This window comes from Sceloporus occidentalis, unplaced genomic scaffold, assembly GCF_023333645.1.
Source record: "Sceloporus occidentalis isolate IW3139 unplaced genomic scaffold, rSceOcc1.0.p SCAF_45, whole genome shotgun sequence".
Classification (NCBI taxonomy): Eukaryota; Metazoa; Chordata; class Lepidosauria; order Squamata; family Phrynosomatidae; genus Sceloporus; species Sceloporus occidentalis.
Window position 1 is genome coordinate 1,399,503 of NW_028317025.1, and position 19,438 is coordinate 1,418,940.

Here is a 19,438-nt window from a genome sequence, read left to right on the forward strand (position 1 = left end):
CACAGGGAGTGCCTCCTTAGAAGATGCTGGGGTTCAATCTTCCCTTGCAGCTCTTAATCTGAGCACAATGAGCTTAAAAAATGAGCTGTAATGATTTGCCTTTAGTATTGCTTTGGGCTTAACAGAGGGTGCCAACCTCGTTACAGCTCCAGTGTCCACTCAACCCACCCGTAACTGGACAGTGTAAAAAAATCCTCCAAATGAAAAGAAAATTAAAAATATAAAGCACAAAGTCAATCAGTGGCAGGAAAGTACTCCCTTTAAAACCAATAGAAAAACATCCCACACTTGCGCACTGGGGTCTAAAGAGACCACTAAAGTTTGTCTGGGAGTAGATTCATAGCACTCCCTGAAGCGGGAGTGCTATGGGTAGCCTACCTTGGGAAGTTTACAGTTATGCTTTCTCCTGCTATCTATGAAACAGATTCTGGAAATCCCAAAAACTAAATATTAGTCCAGTAAAAACAGGTATTACACCATACTGTAATGCTCTTTTTTTTGCATTCACTTAAGGTAAGTGGTGTAAGCAAAGGCACAGGTAGGGTATTTGGAGGGCAAATATGGCACACACAAGCCATTTATGGGCACTGAAAGCTGGTGGCATAGATCGCATAGACAAGCTGTTTGGGGTAAAGGTGGCACAGGTAGGCTGTTTGGGGGCACGACAAGAGGTTTGGTGGCAAAGATAGCACAGACAAGCTGTTTGGGGGCACTGACAACATCTTTGGGGACAAAGGTGACACAGCCAAACTGTTTAGGGCAATGACAAGCTTTTTGGGGACAAAGATGACACAGGCTGCTTGGGACCACATATGGCACTGATAACCTGTTGCTTGGTGAACTCAGGGATGGCAGGGCAATTTCCATACTGAGGCCATGTGGTTTCTAGTTACTGCCCTGTACTAGGGTGTTATAATTAGCAATCAGTTTAAACTATTATAATTTCAAATATCCATGTCCAGAAGGCTCAATTAAGTTCACTGTAACTATTACTGTTACTCTTACCCAAACACAGAGTTATTAAATATTAAAATACCAACATGGCATAAACCTATGCATGGAAAAGATAGAGACACGGGTAATTACACTGATGGGTTACAGAAATACAATAAAAGACCACACAAAGCCACAGTTCTCACTCACACTTTCCTGTAAAAGTGAAAAGGTAAAGGTCCACTAATTTGGTACCTACCTTAAGAAATGGGGCTTTACCTTCCAACATAAAACATGGCTAAACATGGAAGCCTTTTTGGGGGGTGTAGTTCGAGATGCAGCTTGTGGTTTACAATGAGTTTTTTTAATGAAAACTTTTTTAATGAAACATCATTAAAAAAGTTTTTTTAATGATGTAAAGCATTTAAAAAATAAAAAGTAATGAATTGTGTCGCCTTACGCATTTAATGTTGTTTCTGTGCATTGTGACTTTTGACACTGCAGGACAGAGATACACTAGGCACACACTCTTATCTCCTAGGAAAGTGACTCAGGCCCATTTGAGATGTATGGATAAATGAATATCTGTGCTAAAGAGGTGCAAATAAAATAACCCGTGATAAATAAGGGTCACTGTGGTTCAACACTTTAATGGCTATTACGGTAACCTAGTTGCTATATTCACATTATTCATTATGGAAAGCATGTTCAGGCTCCTCCAAATAGGACACGCCCCCGAAGAAGTTATTACGCAAATTAAGGTCCCGCCCACAAATTAAAAATCCTTCCCCAATGACCCACTATGCATGTACCAAAGCAAAACTACCCCTAATTTCACCCATCGTAACCTTCCTCTAGTATCCCTTCCTACTGTCGCTCTGCGCCCTATCACCGCCCCCTAATACTGCTCTGTCAATCATACATTTTTCCCACCCCAGAAGGCACGCGTAAGGACTACTCCTGTCTCCTACCTATTTATTAATTGTCTTTTTGCAATCACTCCTCCGTTAGAAACGCCTACAACGTGCCTGTTTTCCATAGCCTTCCCCACCCATTCAGGCTCCGAGCTTCCTGATTGGACCGCATTCGCGTATCTGGGCCGACCCTACAACCTGACACCCTCTTACTACTCTGCCTAAACAATCTGACAAGGATTTGGCGTATTCTTGCTCTCTATTGGCTAGCTCATACGTCCGTGCCCATTTTTCCTCCTGCTACTTGGTTACGTTACACAAGCGATCCCCCCTCCTTTCTTTGTCCTAACTGGATAAGCGGTTTTGTCCCCTCCTTCTCAAAAGCAATTGGTTCTTTCTTCCGAGAGGTTCCGCCTCTTTGGGTGTCCACGCCCTGCCGTCCCGCCCTCCGCTCACTCCGCAGGTCCCCGCTTCCACGAACGGGCGGGGAGGCGGCAGCTGTAACGCTGCGGGGATGAGGGGAGTAGAGGCAGCTGCCGCTGGAGCTGCAGCGGCTGAGGAACAGCAGCCCCGTCCCGCTGGGAGGCGGGGAACGCGCAGCCCGTGCAGCTCGGCAGGAACCCCCGGTACCGGGAAAGGCAGCCCGAATGGAGAATGCAGGCGGGAGTTATCAGAGGCGCCGCCCCGGGAACACAAGGTGTCCTTCTCCACCGAACCCCCACGGGGGTCCTCACCGGAGAAAGAGACGGAAGATGGAGAGGCCGGTGATGGAGATGTCCGGAGCAGCTTCATGCATCGCCAGCTTTCCGCCATGCTCCAGCCCGGGGTCAACAAGTTTTCCCTGCGGATGTTCGGCAGCCAAAAGGCAGTAGAGAGAGAGCAGGAGAGGGTGAAATCCGCGGGGTCCTGGATCATACACCCCTACAGTGACTTCAGGTACCTCGACTGGTGGTGGGGAGTGGGGGGTGAGAGGTTATGTGGTGGACAAATAGGGGCTGAGAAGGCCAGTGAGATGGGGAGCTCATCGTTGTGCTGCAAGGCAATGTGGAAGTTTGGGGTAACCTGCCAGTGGATGGGGGGGTGTTATTTCAATGACTGCAGTGCAATTATAAGAGGGTCATCAGAAATAGAAGGGTGGGATGAATGATGCAGGTGGGGAGAAAAAGACAACAAAGGACAAGCCAGGGATGATGGGCTGTGATAGCATCTCATGTATAAGCAGTGTCAGGAGACGTGGGTCAAATACCCTGCCGGTCCAGGGAGCCTAGAAGTAAACCATGTCAACCGGTGCTTAGTACTATGTGTGTAGGCGGCTGGAGGTCCGGGATCACTAACGTGCTGGTCCTGGCAGAAAGGTGTTAGAGGGTGAATCGAAGGTCACTGTGTCTGGCATGTGTGTGCATATAGTGATGGGGAAGAGAAAGGAAGGACAGGGATGTCAAGCCAATGGGCATCTATCAGACGTGTAGCTTGATGAGGTTGTATCTGACATCATATTAAATACGTTTTGTTTGTGTTCCAAAATGCCATCTGTGCTTTTTTGGAACCCACTAGTAGTTTCCCAACTGAAGCTAGGTCATCACTTCCTGTGAGCATCCAAAGCTTAGAAGGTTAAACCTTGAAACCAGACAAGAATGTCACCACTGAAACCTGGCCCTGGTGCATTGAGATGGATGCTGTAGGCGTATTCCTCAGATCATCCAAATGCTCCCCACACCTCACCAGTCAGGTGCTGAAGTTCTCAAGAAATGTTGGATATTTGCCTAGATTGCAGCTTGGAACCATTTCTGTTTTGGAATAGAATGATATGGTATTTAGCTAGGTTGATATGCATCAGCTCTTCTGCCACAGATAAGGCCTCCTCCACAGGTCTGTCTAGTATTGAATGGGTTACCAGCTCTCTCCTCCCTCGCCTGCTACTGTTCAAGGTTGCAATGTTCTTGATGTATGTAAGCTTCAGTCATACATCACCTGGATAACGACCTTCCATATGCAGCCAGGGCTTTAATACGTTCCTGATTTATGTAGTTAATATCTTAACGCAGAACATATAGACACAATGTGACAAATGTTTTCTTGCTTTATCTTTATAATCATAAAGGCATTTGATTCTTCATATTACGACATCAGTGGAGGCATTTGTATTGTAGTCAAGGATTCATACAGTTCTAAAATATGCTTTTACCATATTTTGACTTAATGTATCCAGAATGATCCCAATTTTATATTTTTTAAGGAAGAACACTCACTTTTTGTAGATGGTTACAGAATGAATTATATTTCTTTGGATGGATAGTTGGATGAAACATGCCACCTGTGTGGTGTTTGTTCTGCTGCTGTTCATAACTACTACTTTGGTGAGCAGCAAAGCAATCTTTAAATAGTTGATTTTATGGTGTAAGAACAAGGTTTCTGACGAGAGTATGAGTAGAATGGTTTGCTGTGCCCAATGTCAGTAGGACAGTGATGGATTTGACTGTATCTTGCTAATAAGCATAATCCATATATTACAGTTTGACATCGTATTCACCTCAGAGCTGGTGTTAATGACCAACTCCTGTTCCTAGTTATTCCTTTTTCCCTGACCGAGTCTGATATAATAATTGAAAGTGTTTTCACAGAACAGGGCATGTTGGAAATTGCAGCGAGGAAATGTGAAAATAATACACATGGATACCAATAAATAACACGTATATTATATGAAACGCACAATTTGCATAAGGAATAATGCAATCAAAGAGAACACATATCTCTCTAAAATTTACCAAGGAGTATCTGAATATGTACTATGTGTCTGGTTTGAAGTTTTGATTTTTTAAAGATATCAGTATTTACTATAATGTCAGCAGACCGAGCTCTGCCTTGATGTTGTGTTGACTTGCATACTAGTGACAGTGTAGTCCTCTAAAGTCTGAAACTCTAACAAGAAATTGAGCTGTCAGTTCTTAGTATCTGTTTTATACCAGATGATAGCTCGGTATGTTGTCCACAGCGTAAGTTACCCTGTCCATGGTGCTGAAGGACCACAACTTTCTCTCAGTAAGCATGCTCTACTCCCTGTTAGTGGAACCTTACTCCTGGTGTTGACATTCAAATACCTGCAGCCATTCTACATCATTTAATATAAAAAAACCTTATGGTTTGCTTGTAAGAGTAAAGGGTAAAGCACACACTGATATGCAGTAAACCTCATCACACACTATTTCTATGTCTTTGTTTGTGTCAGTAAGTATAGTATTAATATAGTATGATGGAGAAAAAACACAAATGTCTCCAGTTGCAATTTCTGACTGGTTCTGATTGACGCTTAATCATTTTCCTTTAAATGAACCCGTTCAGGTATAGCAAATTCTGCAGAAGGATGACCTCACAGTATACATCTAAGGTCATCAGCCCCAATTGGTGGCCCTGGGCAGTGACGTATATTCAACGGAAACAGTGGTGTTGAGTGAGCAGGAGGATGGGTGAAAACGCATGTTCCCTGGAGCATTGTTCACATGGGCATCATTTAGCAGCAGGTGTTGCAGTTTGACAGATAGAAAAGCACTTCAATGTCACTCTGTCGTTCACATCCATCCTGTAGGGCAGCACAGGCTGATGTGGCCAGACTAAAGTCTGTGTGTGGATAGTGGTATATCTGCTTGTGTAGAGAACCTGTTCACTGTTTCTTCTGGTTCCGATTGTGTGTGCGCCTTTTGTAAATCTTCATTTAATACTATAGCGACTGTATTCTTTTGCTGTTGAACTGCTGTATGCATTTTACTCATTTTCTTATGCTGAGTTCAGAGGTCCTTCGTGGCACAACCTGTAAAGCAGTTATTGTGGCCTCACTTCCCTTTTCCCCACCATTTCACAATCATCTAGATTACACAGGGCTGGGGTGGAATAATGTAAAGGGGAGGAATAATCACACAGATTCTAGGAACAGTTAATGTGACTGCTGTTGCATGTTATTTAAAATTATAGTGCTGAGATCCTGCCTGGACTGTGTATGTGTATGTCTTGGGCAATCATCACATTCCATATCTAGATAATGAGGGTGATGTATGTATCACTTCTACCACAACTAACCCTCAAACTATAAACTGAAAACATACAAGTTAGTTCTCGGTAGGGTGACCAAATCAGCCATGTTTTCCAGGACACGTGAAATTTTTACAAACCTGACCAGTGCATATTGCCAACAAGTGCTGCCCTGTAGTATGGGGGATGTATAACAGACTAATTGGGTCTTTTCCATAAATCTATGCATACTGTAGGGCAGTGTTTTATCTGAGCTGGTCAGCAATATGTAAACATTGTGTCCTGGAAAACATGGCCCATGTGGTGAAACTAGGTCTAGGACATTTAGATAATCGGGACGATATATGTATCTGTCCTACGACAACTAACCCTCAAACTCAAAACTGAAAACGTAGATAAATAAATACAATGTTTAACTACATTACTTCATTCATTATAAGCAGCTTTCACTTAATGTAGAGGGTCTAAATGCTGTTTTTAACCCTTTGACTAGATCCCCGTTATTACTTTGCCTGGGAGATGCATTTAAATATGAATTGTCACCTCATGATTCTGCTATCATGAAATGCTCTACCAAATGTTGTCCACGTATGAAGTAAACAAAAGGCCCTGCGTGTTTCTCTAAACCATGATGAGATATACCTAACACACAGGACATATATATGTCCCCAAATCATGCACTTCTAAGGGTAGGATTGAACATGTTAGTACTGAAGATACCATAAAATGTATCGAGGATAGAAAAACTACTTCAGTTTTAACTTTTAGATTAGGGGGCTTAGCAAAATATCCTACAACTCTTTGTTCTTCAAAAGTCCATGTTTCTGTTTTTTCCATTGGTTATTCAAACAACATGTACCGTATTGGCTCGGATATAGGCCGCCCCCGTATATAGGCCGCACCCTAAAAGTTTGGTGCTTTTTTAAAGAAAAAGTTTTTTTCTTTAAAAAAGCACCAAAAAAACATGCTGCCACTCTGTCTCCCCCCCCCCTAGATATGCTGCCACTCCCCCCCCGAGATATGCTGCCACTGTCGTCCTCCTCCCCCCCGAGATATGCTGCCACTGTCCCCCCCCCCCGAGATATGCTGCCACTCTGCCCCCCCCCCCCGACTTACCAGAGCAGACTCCCGGGTGTCCTGCGGGGCCGGCGGGGGACATCTACGCATTACGCGTATACAACTTCCGGTGCCGGCACTTAGCGGATGTCCCCCGCCGGCCCCGCAAGACACCCGGGAGTCTGCTCTGGTAAGTCTTGGGGGCAGAGGTAAAACGCATCATGCGGACGGTCACCGGCTGTGGCGATGCGGGTAAACAACCTCTGCATATAGGCCGCGAATATAGGCCGCACTTTTTTCCCCCACTTTAAGTCTTTAAAGTGGGCGAAAAAAAGTGCGGCCTATATTCGAGCCAATACGGTATTTCAAAATGCTGTCAACTAGCCCATGTTTTCTGCTATACACGGCTGATGTGTACTGAATTATGTGCACACACACAAACACTTTTATATATATGAAGGAAAAAGTTATTTGATCCCCTGCTGATTTTATACGTTTGCCCACTGACAAAGACATGATCAGTATAATCTTAATGGTAGGTTTATTTGAACGGTGAGAGACGGAATAACAACAGAAATCCAGAATAACGCATTTCAAATAAATTATAAATTGATTTTTATTTTACTCAGTGAAATTAGTATTTGACCCCTTTGCAAAACATGACATAGTACCTGGTGGCAAAACCCTTGTTGGCAATCACAGAGGTCAGACGTTTCTTGTAGTTGGCCACCAGGTCTGCACAGATCTCATGTGGGATTTTGCCCCACTCCTATTTGCAGATCCTCTCCAAGTCATTAAGGTTTTGAGGCTGACGTTTGGCAACTCAAACTTCAGCTCCCTCCACATATTTTCTATGGAATTAAGGTCTGGAGACTAGCTAGTCCACTCCAGGACCTTAATGTGCTTCTTCTGGACCCACTTCTTTGTTGCCTTGGCCGTGTGTTTTGGTTCACTGTCATGTTGGAATACCCATCTACGACCCATTTTCAATGCCCTGACTGAGGGAAGGAGGTTCTCACCCAATCCTCAGCCTATCCATTGTCCCTTTGATGCGGTGAAGTTGTCCTGTCCTCTTAGCAGAAAAACACCCCGAAAGCATAGTGTTCCATCTCCATGTTTGACGGTGGGGATGGTGTTCCTGGGGTCATAGGCAGCATACCTCCTCCTCCAAACACGGCGAGTTGAGTTGATGCCAGATAGCACTTTAACCCAGTTCTCCTCTGAATCATTCAGATGTTCATTGGCAAACTTCAGACGGGCCTGTACATGTGCCTTCTTGAGCAGGGGGACCTTGCAGACGCTGCAGGATTTCAGTCCTTCACGGCGTAATGTGTTACCAATTGTTTTCTTGGTGGCTGTGGACCCAGCTGCCTTGAGATCATTGACAAGATCCTCCTGGACTTATTCCTCACCGTTCTGATGATCATTGAGATCATCTTGCATGGAGCCCCAGACCGAGGGAGATTGAGTTATTTTGTATTTCTTCCATTTGCGAATAATTGCACCAACTGTTTTCACCTTCTCACCCTCAGCCTTGTGTATGTCCACAATCTTGTCCCTGACATCATTGGACAGCTCTTTGGTCTTGGCCATGGTGGAGAGTTTGGAATCTGATTGATTGCTTCTGTGGACAGGTGTCTTTTATACAGGTAACAAAATGAGATTAGGAGCACTCCCTTTAAGAGAATGCTCCTAATCTCTGCTCATTACCTGTATAAAAGACACCTGGGAGCCAGACATCTTGCTGATTGATATGGGATCAAATACTTATTTCAATGAGTAAAATGCAAATCAATGTATAATTTATTTGAAATGCGTTTTTCTGGATTTTTTTGTTATTCTGTCTCTCACAGTTCAAATAAACCTACTATTAAAATTATAGACTGATCATGTCTTTGTCAGTGGGCAAACGAATAAAATCAGCAGGGGATCAAATCATTTTTTCCTTCACTGTATATATGTATATATATATATATATATGTGTAAAGAATCACACCGAAATTCAAGGTTTCGGCCCCTGTCTGGCGCTTTTATCAGAGCTGTGTAACTTGTGCAGAGCGGTGAGTTAAGACCCTAGAATCGCTGCGGTTTTCTCTTTCGGGGAATTAAAATCCGGCTCCTCCCTTTAGATTCCTCCCGAGTCTCAATAGGAAATGTTTCCAATTAACTCGCATATCTAATTAATAAGAAGCTAATCCAGGAGAATGGCTATAAAATCCAATTAGGAAGAAAGGAAGGCAAGGAAAAAGTGAGTGCGACCCTTGTTACATAGTATCTAGCTGCTTTCACATATTCACAGAGATACAGATTATCACTGATGGAGCCCACAATCTCCAAATCCAGAGAGCTATGAACATGCTGGGTTTTCAGGATAACGCCATTTTGCTCACTGATAGAGCCATTATTGGGCTTGGAGAAATGCAGAAACAGGTAGTATTACATTATTATTTATCATTATTATTATTGTTTTAAATAGCACCTTCATATTCCGCGGCGCTGATAGAATTTGACGGCAGATAAGAACCATTCGGCCCATCTAGTGTGTCCGTTGTGGCTCTGATTATGACTTCTCTAATTATCTTCTCAATAATTAGTTTTCTCAATCTAATGTGCATATCATTTATCTCTCTCTAGATAATATACTATATGTTTATAAACTCACACACTAACAAAAATCTGCATATACATCGGATTATTTGTGGTTTAGTGCCCCCCTTACATTTCCTTGTCTTTCAAAACAGTAGTGGACAGTGACATCATTGGTGAGTCACCATGTATGAGTATGAATCTCCATGGAAACAACTTTATAAAAATAACTGCCAAAAATCAGAACTGTATGGCTGATCTTTGTAAGAATAAAACCCCAAAAGACTAAGATACAATCTAAATCTGTTGAAAGAAGTTTATGCCATTTGAAGGGGCCTTATTATTGTCTTCCAGGAATCTCATGGCTTCTGGGATACCGCATGTCTTGGGGCAAACTGTGCAGACCCTTACTAAGGGGAATGCATAATGCACAAGAATAGCTTCTTGTTATGACATTAACAGTTAAAAATATGGAAGTGGCACAGAGGTTTACTACTGGAGTATGCCACATTTTGTTCTGTGTGTACAACCATAGATTTATTTTTATGGGTCATCATGCTTGTAATTGCTTATACCGTATTTGCTCGATTATAAGACGACCCCCCCCCAAATCTGAATATTAATTTAGGAAAAAAGAAAAAGCCTGAATATAAGATGACCCTATAGGAAAAAAGTTTTACTAGTAAATATTAATTCATTTAATAAAAGCTATGATTGAGAAAAATATATTTTTTTGTTTTTATTTCCTTTTATTTGCCAACCTGCCCCCCACCGTTATGCACATCTGCCCCCAGGCTTGCCATACAGAAATGCCTTATACCCTCCTATATGCCACTCTGCCTCCCTGATATGCCTTATACCCTCCTATATGCCACTCTGAACCCTTGTTATTCCTTTAAACCCCTTATATGCCACTCTGCCTCCAGAAATGCCTTATACACTCTGGCATATAGGGGGGTTAAAAGGCATATCATGGGACAGAGTGGCATATAGGGTGTTAAAATGCATATCATGGGGCACTCTGCCTCCAGAAAAGCTTTATGCTCCCCCCCCCCCACGCGATGCGCATAGACAACCTCCGCTGCTGCCCGTGCTTTCGCCGGCGCTCAGTGATAGCCGGCAGCGGCTGAGGTTACCAGAAAGGAGGATCCAGGTCCCCTGCAGACCTCTATTTGAGGTCTGATTATAAGACGACCTTGTTTATTTTTCAGAGGATTGTTCTGGAAAAAACCTTGTCTTATAATCGAAAAAATATGCTACTTGAAATTACGATACTATACTATAGCTAAAGTTGAATACAGTTAAACAGGCCTGATATTTTGTCCCCTTAAAAAGACCAGCTTTGGGTTGAAACAGGCATTTTCCTTCATGTTTACTCTTGTTGCAGCTCTAAATATCAGTTTGATTGTATATCTGAGTTTTTTTTATAAGCTCACGAGTGGGACCCTCAGAAACCAACCATTCTTGATAGGAACTTCATGAGAAAGAGCCATAAGGCTAGGTGGCAAGCTTAGCTGAATACTAGCTTATTTTACCTGGACGTTCTATATATCGTATTGGCTCGGATATAGGCCGCCCCCGTATATAGGCCGCACCCTAAAAGTTTGGTGCTTTTTTAAAGAAAAAGCACCAAAAAAAACATGCTGCCACTCTGTCTCCCCCCCCCCCCGAGATATGCTGCCACTGTCCCCCCCAAGATATGCTGCCACTGCCCCCCCCCGAGATATGCTGCCACTGTCCTTCTCCCCCCCGAGATATGCTGCCACTGTCCTCCCCCCCCCGAGATATGCTACCACTGTCCTCCCCCCCGAGATATGCTGCCACTATCCTCCTCCCCCCCCCGAGATATGCTGCCACTCTGCCCCCCCCCAACTTACCAGAGCAGACTCCCGGGTGTCTTGCGGGGCCGGCGGGGGACATTATGCAAAACGGTGCCGGAAGTTGTATACGCGTATTGCGTAGATGTCCCCTGCCGGCCCCGCAAGACACCCGGGAGTCTGCTCTGGTAAGTCTTGTGGGCAGAGGTAAAACGCATCATGCGGACGGTCACCGGCTGCGGCGATGCAGGTAAACAACCTCCGCAGCCGGTGACAGTCCGCACGATGCGCTTAGATAACCTCCCGTGCCGGCAAGCCACCCACCCCCCCCCGTGGAAAGTGCTGGCAGGGGAGGCTGTCTGAGGGTATCAGACAGTAGGATACGGGTCCCCTGCACCGCTGCGGGGGATCTGTATCCTAACCCCGCTGCCTGCCCGGGACTGCATGTCCCGGGCGTCAGGCGCTAGACCCTGAATATAGGCCGCACCCCCACTTTAAGACTTAAAGTGGGGGGGGAAGTGCGGCCTATATTCGAGCCAATACGGTATTCATGTATGATTTGTGCTTCTTTGTGCAAGGGTGCTGTAAAAGTTATATATATTCAAACTGGGATAATTAAGTCAGAGAGGAAGCTTGCAAGCTATAGATTTTTGATCTTTGTAAACACCTGTACTTATGTTGCAGGCAAGCTTCTTTTGGCATGGGCAGGGCTTGATAGTTTGGCCATAGTATGGCTTGTGTCATGCCATAAACCTGCCTGCTCAGCCATTATTTATGCTGAAGGCTGAGTCTTCCACAGGAAGCATAGACTGTGTAGCTCTATACCATTAAATAAATTATGAACTTATATTTCTTTAAAGAGGAGGTAGGCGATAACGACGTTTTTAGTGCGGTTACGCATAGGACTACAGTGGTCTGAGGAACACAAATTTGGTTGGTCTTTTGTGTTTGTTGTGTTTTTTTTGTTTTTTGTTTTTTTTTTTAGAATGTCCTTGCATGGTTAATGCGGACCCACAGCAGCGTAAATCCCAGGGTATGGGAAGTTGTCCCTGTGTTTTTAAGATTTCAACATACCAGTCATGAAACTGATAATATAATATAAGTGTTCACACGTGGCATTTTTGCACCTGATTGATCCCAAAACCCCACTTTTATTGGTTCGTGCTACAAATATTTCAGCCCTCCTAGTACTGTCACGTGACCGGTGTAGCGGGTATTTCTTTTCAATTATTATCTATTTATTGAATGTATGTGAACCCCTTTGGGATTGTGTAATTTAATCATTAAAGAGGCTGACTTGTGAAAAGGGCCTGCGCGCAAGCTGTTTCTTCTTGAGTATCTTTTAGGCCACATGGAAAACAAGACTTACAACCACCTACAGCTTATCCCTAAGTGTTTTAACCAAGATGCTTTAAAGTACGAGAGATGGGAAAGCTTGGTGACCTTTATTGTTAATTCTCAACGGCGAAGTAAAGTGAGCACTTGAAACCTACACAGAGCTGTGAGACACAAAACTCTCAGTGCACATTAATAGCCATCAGCGAATGTACAAATAGAAGCAGAATGTGGTCTGCCTGCGTTTTCTGCTGTTAGTGTGCACCATACCAAATATAGTGGGGAACGCAGACTTTTTATCCTCTTTGTTTAAGTTTTTTTTTATTGGACTTGCAGACTGTTGTAACAGATTAAATCACAGGAGGTAGTTGCTCGCTTTGCTGCTTGTGACATTCTGTTAACAGGCTCATGGCATAAAATATGAATGCATTCTGACATGTATAAAAAGGAATGAGTACAGTAACAAAATTTGACAGAAAGCAAATAAATGTACATTAAACGTAGTAGCCATTTGAAAATACAGTTTTGAATTCCTCCACTGTCTGAGAAGTAAATAAGAAGTAATCAGGTTTGCCAGGTCACAATTCTCTTGATTTACTTGAATCCTGAATTACTACTTGTTAGTGATATGCATGGAATAATCTCATATGCATGCAAGGACTACTATAATGAAAATAGTAGGTTTTAGTTACCATACACATTTATTACAAATGATACATTTCAAGCGTTGGGAAGCTGTGGCACCAAAATGTTTAACATCTAGTTTCTTTATTTGCTTCCCCCCATTGTTCCCTACCAATTGGTGCTTTTGCTACCAGTATGCTATGGTTGATATTCCTGCTTGAATGCATGTGACCCATTTAAGTGTGTCTTTAAATAATAATAAAGTCAAGGTCTGGTACTAGAGCCCTTTGGTTAGAAAATTTGGGGAGTCACTACATAGAATCTTCAAGATTGGCTATTAAAGGGTTAACATTTCGAGAGACCCATTATTAACACATTTAAAAAGTTCCAATGTTATGTCATATGATCATATTTTCACTAATATAACATTTTAAGAAATATGTCCCAGTCTAAAAATAATATCTCACAAAATACATGTAAAGTATTTACATATAATTGTTTTATGTATATACATATGTTTTAATAAAGTATTGATCAATAGATTAAACAGTCGGCAAATATATATTAATGATCCATTTAATAAACAATTGATAAAATATTAATCTATTTAACAAGCTGAAAAATACATTCAATTATTAGTAAATCAAATTAATAATCAAATGTCAAATTACTAAATTGTACATTGTAACCAACATACGGTAATGTTCACACCATACGTTCATGCACACGCAATGAAACTATATTCTGACATACACTCACCCTAATGCCATATAGTAACACAAACACCATACCCTCCTACACACTTACACCATATAATATATACACACACACAAACACTGACTTACAATATATATACTCACGCATGTTGAAATTACATATATACGCACACATACTAACACTGACTAGCAATATATATATACATTCACTGGCCATTTTATCAGGTACACCTGTTCAATTGCTTGTTAACACAAATAGCTAATCAGCCAATCACATTGCAGCAACTCAATGCATTTAGGCATGTAGACGTGGTCAAGACAACTTGCTGAAGTTCAAACCGAGCAACAGAATGGGGAAGAAAGGGGATTTAAGTGACTTTTTGACGTGGCATGGTTGTTGGTGCCAGGTGGGCTGGTCTGAGTATTTCAGAAACCGCTGATGTATTGGGATTTTCACGCACAACCTCTCTAGAGAATGGCCGAAAAAGAGAAAATTTTAGAGAATATCATCTCTGAACGCACAACAGGCTGAACCTTGAAGCATATGGGCTACAGCAGCAGATGACCACACTGGGTGCCACTCTTGTTAACTAAGAAAAGGAAACCGAGGCTACAATTTGCACAGGCTCACCAAAATTGCACAATGGAAGACTGGAAGAATGTTGCTTGGTCTGAAAAGTCTCGATTCCAGCTGCGACATTCAGATGGCAGGGTCAGACTTTGGTGTAAACAACATGAAAGCATAGATCCATCCTGCCTGGTATCAACGGTTCAGGCTGGTGGTGGTGGGGGACATTTTCTTGGCACACTTTGGGCCACTTAGTACCAATTGAGCATCGTTTAAATGCTACAGCCTACCTGATTATTGTTGCTGACCATGTCCATCCCTTTATGACCACAGTGTACCCTTCTCCTGATGGCTACTTCCAGGAGGATAATGCACCTTATCACAAAGCTCACATCATCTCAAACTGGTTCTTGAACATGACAATGAGTTCACCGTACTCCAATGGCCTCCACAGTCACCAGATCTCAATCCAATAGAGCACCTTTGGGATGCGGTGGAACGGGAGGTTCTCATCATGGATGTACAAATCTGCAGCAACTGCGTGATGCCATCATGTCCATGTGGACCAAAATCTCTGAGGAATGATTCCAGCACCTTGTAGAAAGTATGCCACAAAGAATGAAGGCAGTTCTGAGGGCAAAAGGGGGTCCAATGCGGTACTTTCAAGGTATACCTAATAAAGTGACCGTATATACTGTGTGTGTGTTTGTGTGTTTATAATTATATATATATATATATATATATATATATAACATACACTGACTTTAGCACAATACACACTAACACATTTTACACTACGTATATATATATACACACACAAGTATACACTGATTCTAACACTGTGCACACACTACCTCTAGCACTATAGATACATACTAACGTGTTATGCTCACAAACACATTACATTTTTTTTCATATAGTGTCAGCAGATTTCGTAGCGCTGTTACAACAGAACCACACAAGCTAACATACTACTCTCATATATACACCACTACACCATACACTAATACACACACTATATCCTAACATGCTAATGCCGTACTATAACATACATAACACCATACAACCTAACACCACACTCATAAACATTCACACACTAGCCAACAACATACACACACTGGCTAACACTATACTTGTTATAAAAAATGCACACTTTAACACTATGCACACATACCCCGGTCAGCCATGACATTATGACCATGGACATGTGAAGTAAAAAAAATGATAATCTTGTTATCATGGCACCTATCAGTGAGTGGGATATGAACATTGCTCAGACGTCCGCCTGCTGCCTGAGAGGAGGGTCCAGGTCCCCTACAGTGCTGCAGGGGATCTGGATCTTAGTCTTGTAGTCAGACCTCTATTTGAGGACGACCTCAAATATACAACGAGGGGTATTTTTCAGAGCATTGTATTCTTAATGCTTGTCTTATATTCGAGCAAATATGGTATTAGGCAGCAAGTGAACATTTCGTCCTCAAATTTGATGTGTTAGAAGCAGGAAGAATGGTTCTGAGCAACTTTGATATGGGCCAAATTGTGATGGCTAGACGACTGGGTCAGTACCTATCAAAAGTGGTCCAATTAAGTAAAAGCGGTGAACTGGCAACAGGCTCATGGGTGGCCAAGGCTCCCTGATGTATGGGGGGGGGCACGAAGGTGCAAAGGCTGGCCCGTGTGGTCAAATCCAACCACCAAATACAAACGAGCTATTGTAGCTCACATTTCTGAAAAGGTTACTGCTGGTTCTGATAGAAAGGTGTCAGAACACACAGTGCATCGCAGTTTGTTGCGTATGGGGCTGTTTAGACGCAGACCAGTACCCGTGCCCATACTGACCCCTGCCCACTGTCTACAATGGGCACGTGAGCATAAGAACTGAAAGACAGAGCAATGGAAGAAGGTGACCTGGACTGATTAATCATGTTTTTTTATGTTGGCCGGGTGTGCGTCGCTTACCTGGAGAACACATGGCACCAAGATACATCCATGGAGGCCCCGTCTCGCAACTTACAGGACTTACAAGGATCTGCTGCTGACAGAAAAAGGGGCACATTGACTCTGACACTACATTATACTACATTATACACTTGAATACCCTAACATACACTACTCGCCTCGTGGCGCTACACTGCTGCCTTCTGCCCTTGTGAATTTGACACCCTACACAGCTATACATACACACACATTGATGCTACAGGACACATACTAACTCTAGCACTATACATACACACATACACATTGAATCTAACACTACAGTACACACACATATGCTACCCCGCTTCCCTGCCCCTCTCTCCCAAATATGAAAAAGGAACATTTTCAAATAATAACTTTGAATGGATTTTGGTATGAGGGAATTATGTTTCTAATGCTACATTTAGTTGTGAAAGTGTAAAATTCAGCAGATTAGAGGGGTCAACCCCTTTAAGTACATTTTGCATACATTGTTGTACATCTATTTTTGATAACATTTAGAGATTAGATGGTCTCTGGTTACTGGCTATAGCAGCTAAATATGATATTTTACCTGGTCAATGTTTTATTAGTCTCTAAAGGTCATATCAGAGGAACAAGATCATATAACACTATGCTTTAAATCCAGTGATGTTATGTCCTTCACAAAAGTATGCACATAGTTATCCCTAAATGAACATGCAAAAATCCTGTTTTCTGTTTGACATCATGTAGCTCCAGTAGTGTCCATCTAGTCGTACTAGTCTAGTAGTACAAGCTCACTGAGCTTCGCTGCCAGTCTTTTACATATAACAAAAAGTAGTAAGTTATAAGAAAAATACAAATTGCCATCTACCATTTTTCATTGACATACATATGATGCCTTTTTTGTGTTACCATGTAGACATTACTATTTTTCACTTGGTACACTAAGAAATTACTATAGAAACACAGAATTTGATGGCAGATGATAACTATTCAGCCGGTTTAATCTGCTCACATATCTGTGCGCCTGTATTTTTCATCCTTCATTGGCACCGTTTTAAGGCACCGGCTGGAGGGCAGGATACTGTTTAATCAATGAAGCAATATAATACCATAAATATATGCCATGGTTACGCAACACTTCTGTGTCCACTATTTATTAATGTGTAATGCATGTTACTATGTTTATTTCAGTTTTGTCCACCTAAAAAATGTGATTTCTGATGATCAGGTGGCATATAAAAAGAGATCATAAAGCTCAATGTCAAAGCTCAGTGTGTGCAATACTGCTTATTGTCACTGTTAATTACAATACTCCTAAGACTTACTTGTAGGTTTACTGACTAAATGTGAAATTGATGCCAATTATATACATGCCTACCTCACCATACTTTTTACACCCATAGGTTCTACTGGGACTTCACAATGCTGCTCTTCATGGTGGGGAATCTGATCATCATCCCTGTGGGCATCACATTCTTCAGGGAAGAGACCACCACTCCATGGATTGTGTTTAACGTAGTGTCGGACACCTTCTTCCTCATGGACCTGGTTCTGAACTTTCGCACAGGCATTGTAATTGAAGACAATACTGAGATTATTCTAGATCCACAGAAAATTAAGCGCAAATACTTTCGCACGTGGTTTGTGGTAGATTTTGTGTCCTCCATCCCTGTGGATTACATATTCCTAATTGTGGAAAGGGGCATTGACTCTGAAGTGTATAAAACAGCTCGGGCTCTACGAATTGTAAGGTTCACCAAGATCCTCAGTCTTTTGCGGTTACTTCGGCTTTCGAGACTTATTCGGTATATACATCAGTGGGAGGAGGTGAGTAAGTCTGACTTATTTAATACGTTAAAAATGTGAGGTGGTGTCTTATATATCATCAGAAAAAGTTAAGTCTTATTTTATAAGGCTACGTTTGGAAGGATGTTCATACTATGTAATTTGTAGTAGGGAAAACAAAATGTGAGTTACCCAGTATACTTAAAATGGAACAGGATGAAATTGAAAAAATAAAATTTCTCACTTATCTGATAATCTGTCGCTTATCTAAAAAAGCTAATGCGTTTAGCTTTTAAAAATCTCAATGTTTTTATGTTGCTTATACAGCAACATAACCATTCCCCCCCCCCCCCCCAATCTGGTCACACTGACCCATGTGCTATTTGGGACATCTTTGAGGCTGGCAAATTGTTGATCGCCTCCTAAACTCTTTTAAAACAGGCGTCCACCGCCATACAGTGGACGTTGACGCCTGGAGGAGGGGCCACCCGAAGCCCCTGATGCCGATCTTGGTGTTACAGCACCACCGTTTAAGCGAAGAAACAATTGCTTTCTAAGCTTGTTTAATGCCATGATGCGCCAGGCAAGTGACTGTTTTTCCGTGATGTGCCTGGCACATCACTGGTCATTAAAGGGGTTAAAGTCACTGAGAACGACCCATTCTACTGCCAGTGTATGTCTATGAAGATGGCATGCCTACTTGTTTGGTTTTTTTTGCACCTGTTTTTAATTGGTGTGACCAAAATGCCTAAACTCATAAATCAGGAGGGATGTCCACATATTTTTTGTAATATAAAGGAGGAAGGCAATCTGAGTCATTGTGGATTTTGTAGAAAGAGCATTACAGCTGCATGGAGATATAATGTGTGGAAATCAATAGCCGGTGCCTGAAGGTTCCTCAACTTTCCAAACTGTTCACCAGGATTGATTTTTATAAGTAATCCCCATTGAGTGCTTTAGTGTATTTACCAGTGAAAATGTTTTTCAGTCATCATACGTCTTTTACTGTTACCCACTGGTGAGGGGGATCAGCGGCATCCGCCAGTGAGTTGCCCCATACCTTAGATAGTTGGTGAGGATTGAATCCTGTCAGTGTCATAGAAGGGTTGGAAGTATCTTACCGGGGCCCCTAATTAT

General features: G+C 42.3%; 1 protein-coding gene across 1 annotated transcript in view; it reads left to right on the top strand.

The window, feature by feature from the left end:
- The first annotated feature begins 2,637 nt into the window (after window positions 1-2,637).
- The window catches only part of LOC149289428 (potassium/sodium hyperpolarization-activated cyclic nucleotide-gated channel 2-like), a 38,556-nt gene continuing 21,755 nt past the window's right edge, over window positions 2,638-19,438 (top strand). Inside the window, exons 1-2 of the mRNA XM_089490571.1 lie at window positions 2,638-2,783; window positions 17,920-18,343. Of these exons, the coding sequence (XP_089346697.1) occupies window positions 2,638-2,783; window positions 17,920-18,343 (570 nt within the window). The remainder of the gene's footprint in view (window positions 2,784-17,919; window positions 18,344-19,438) is intronic.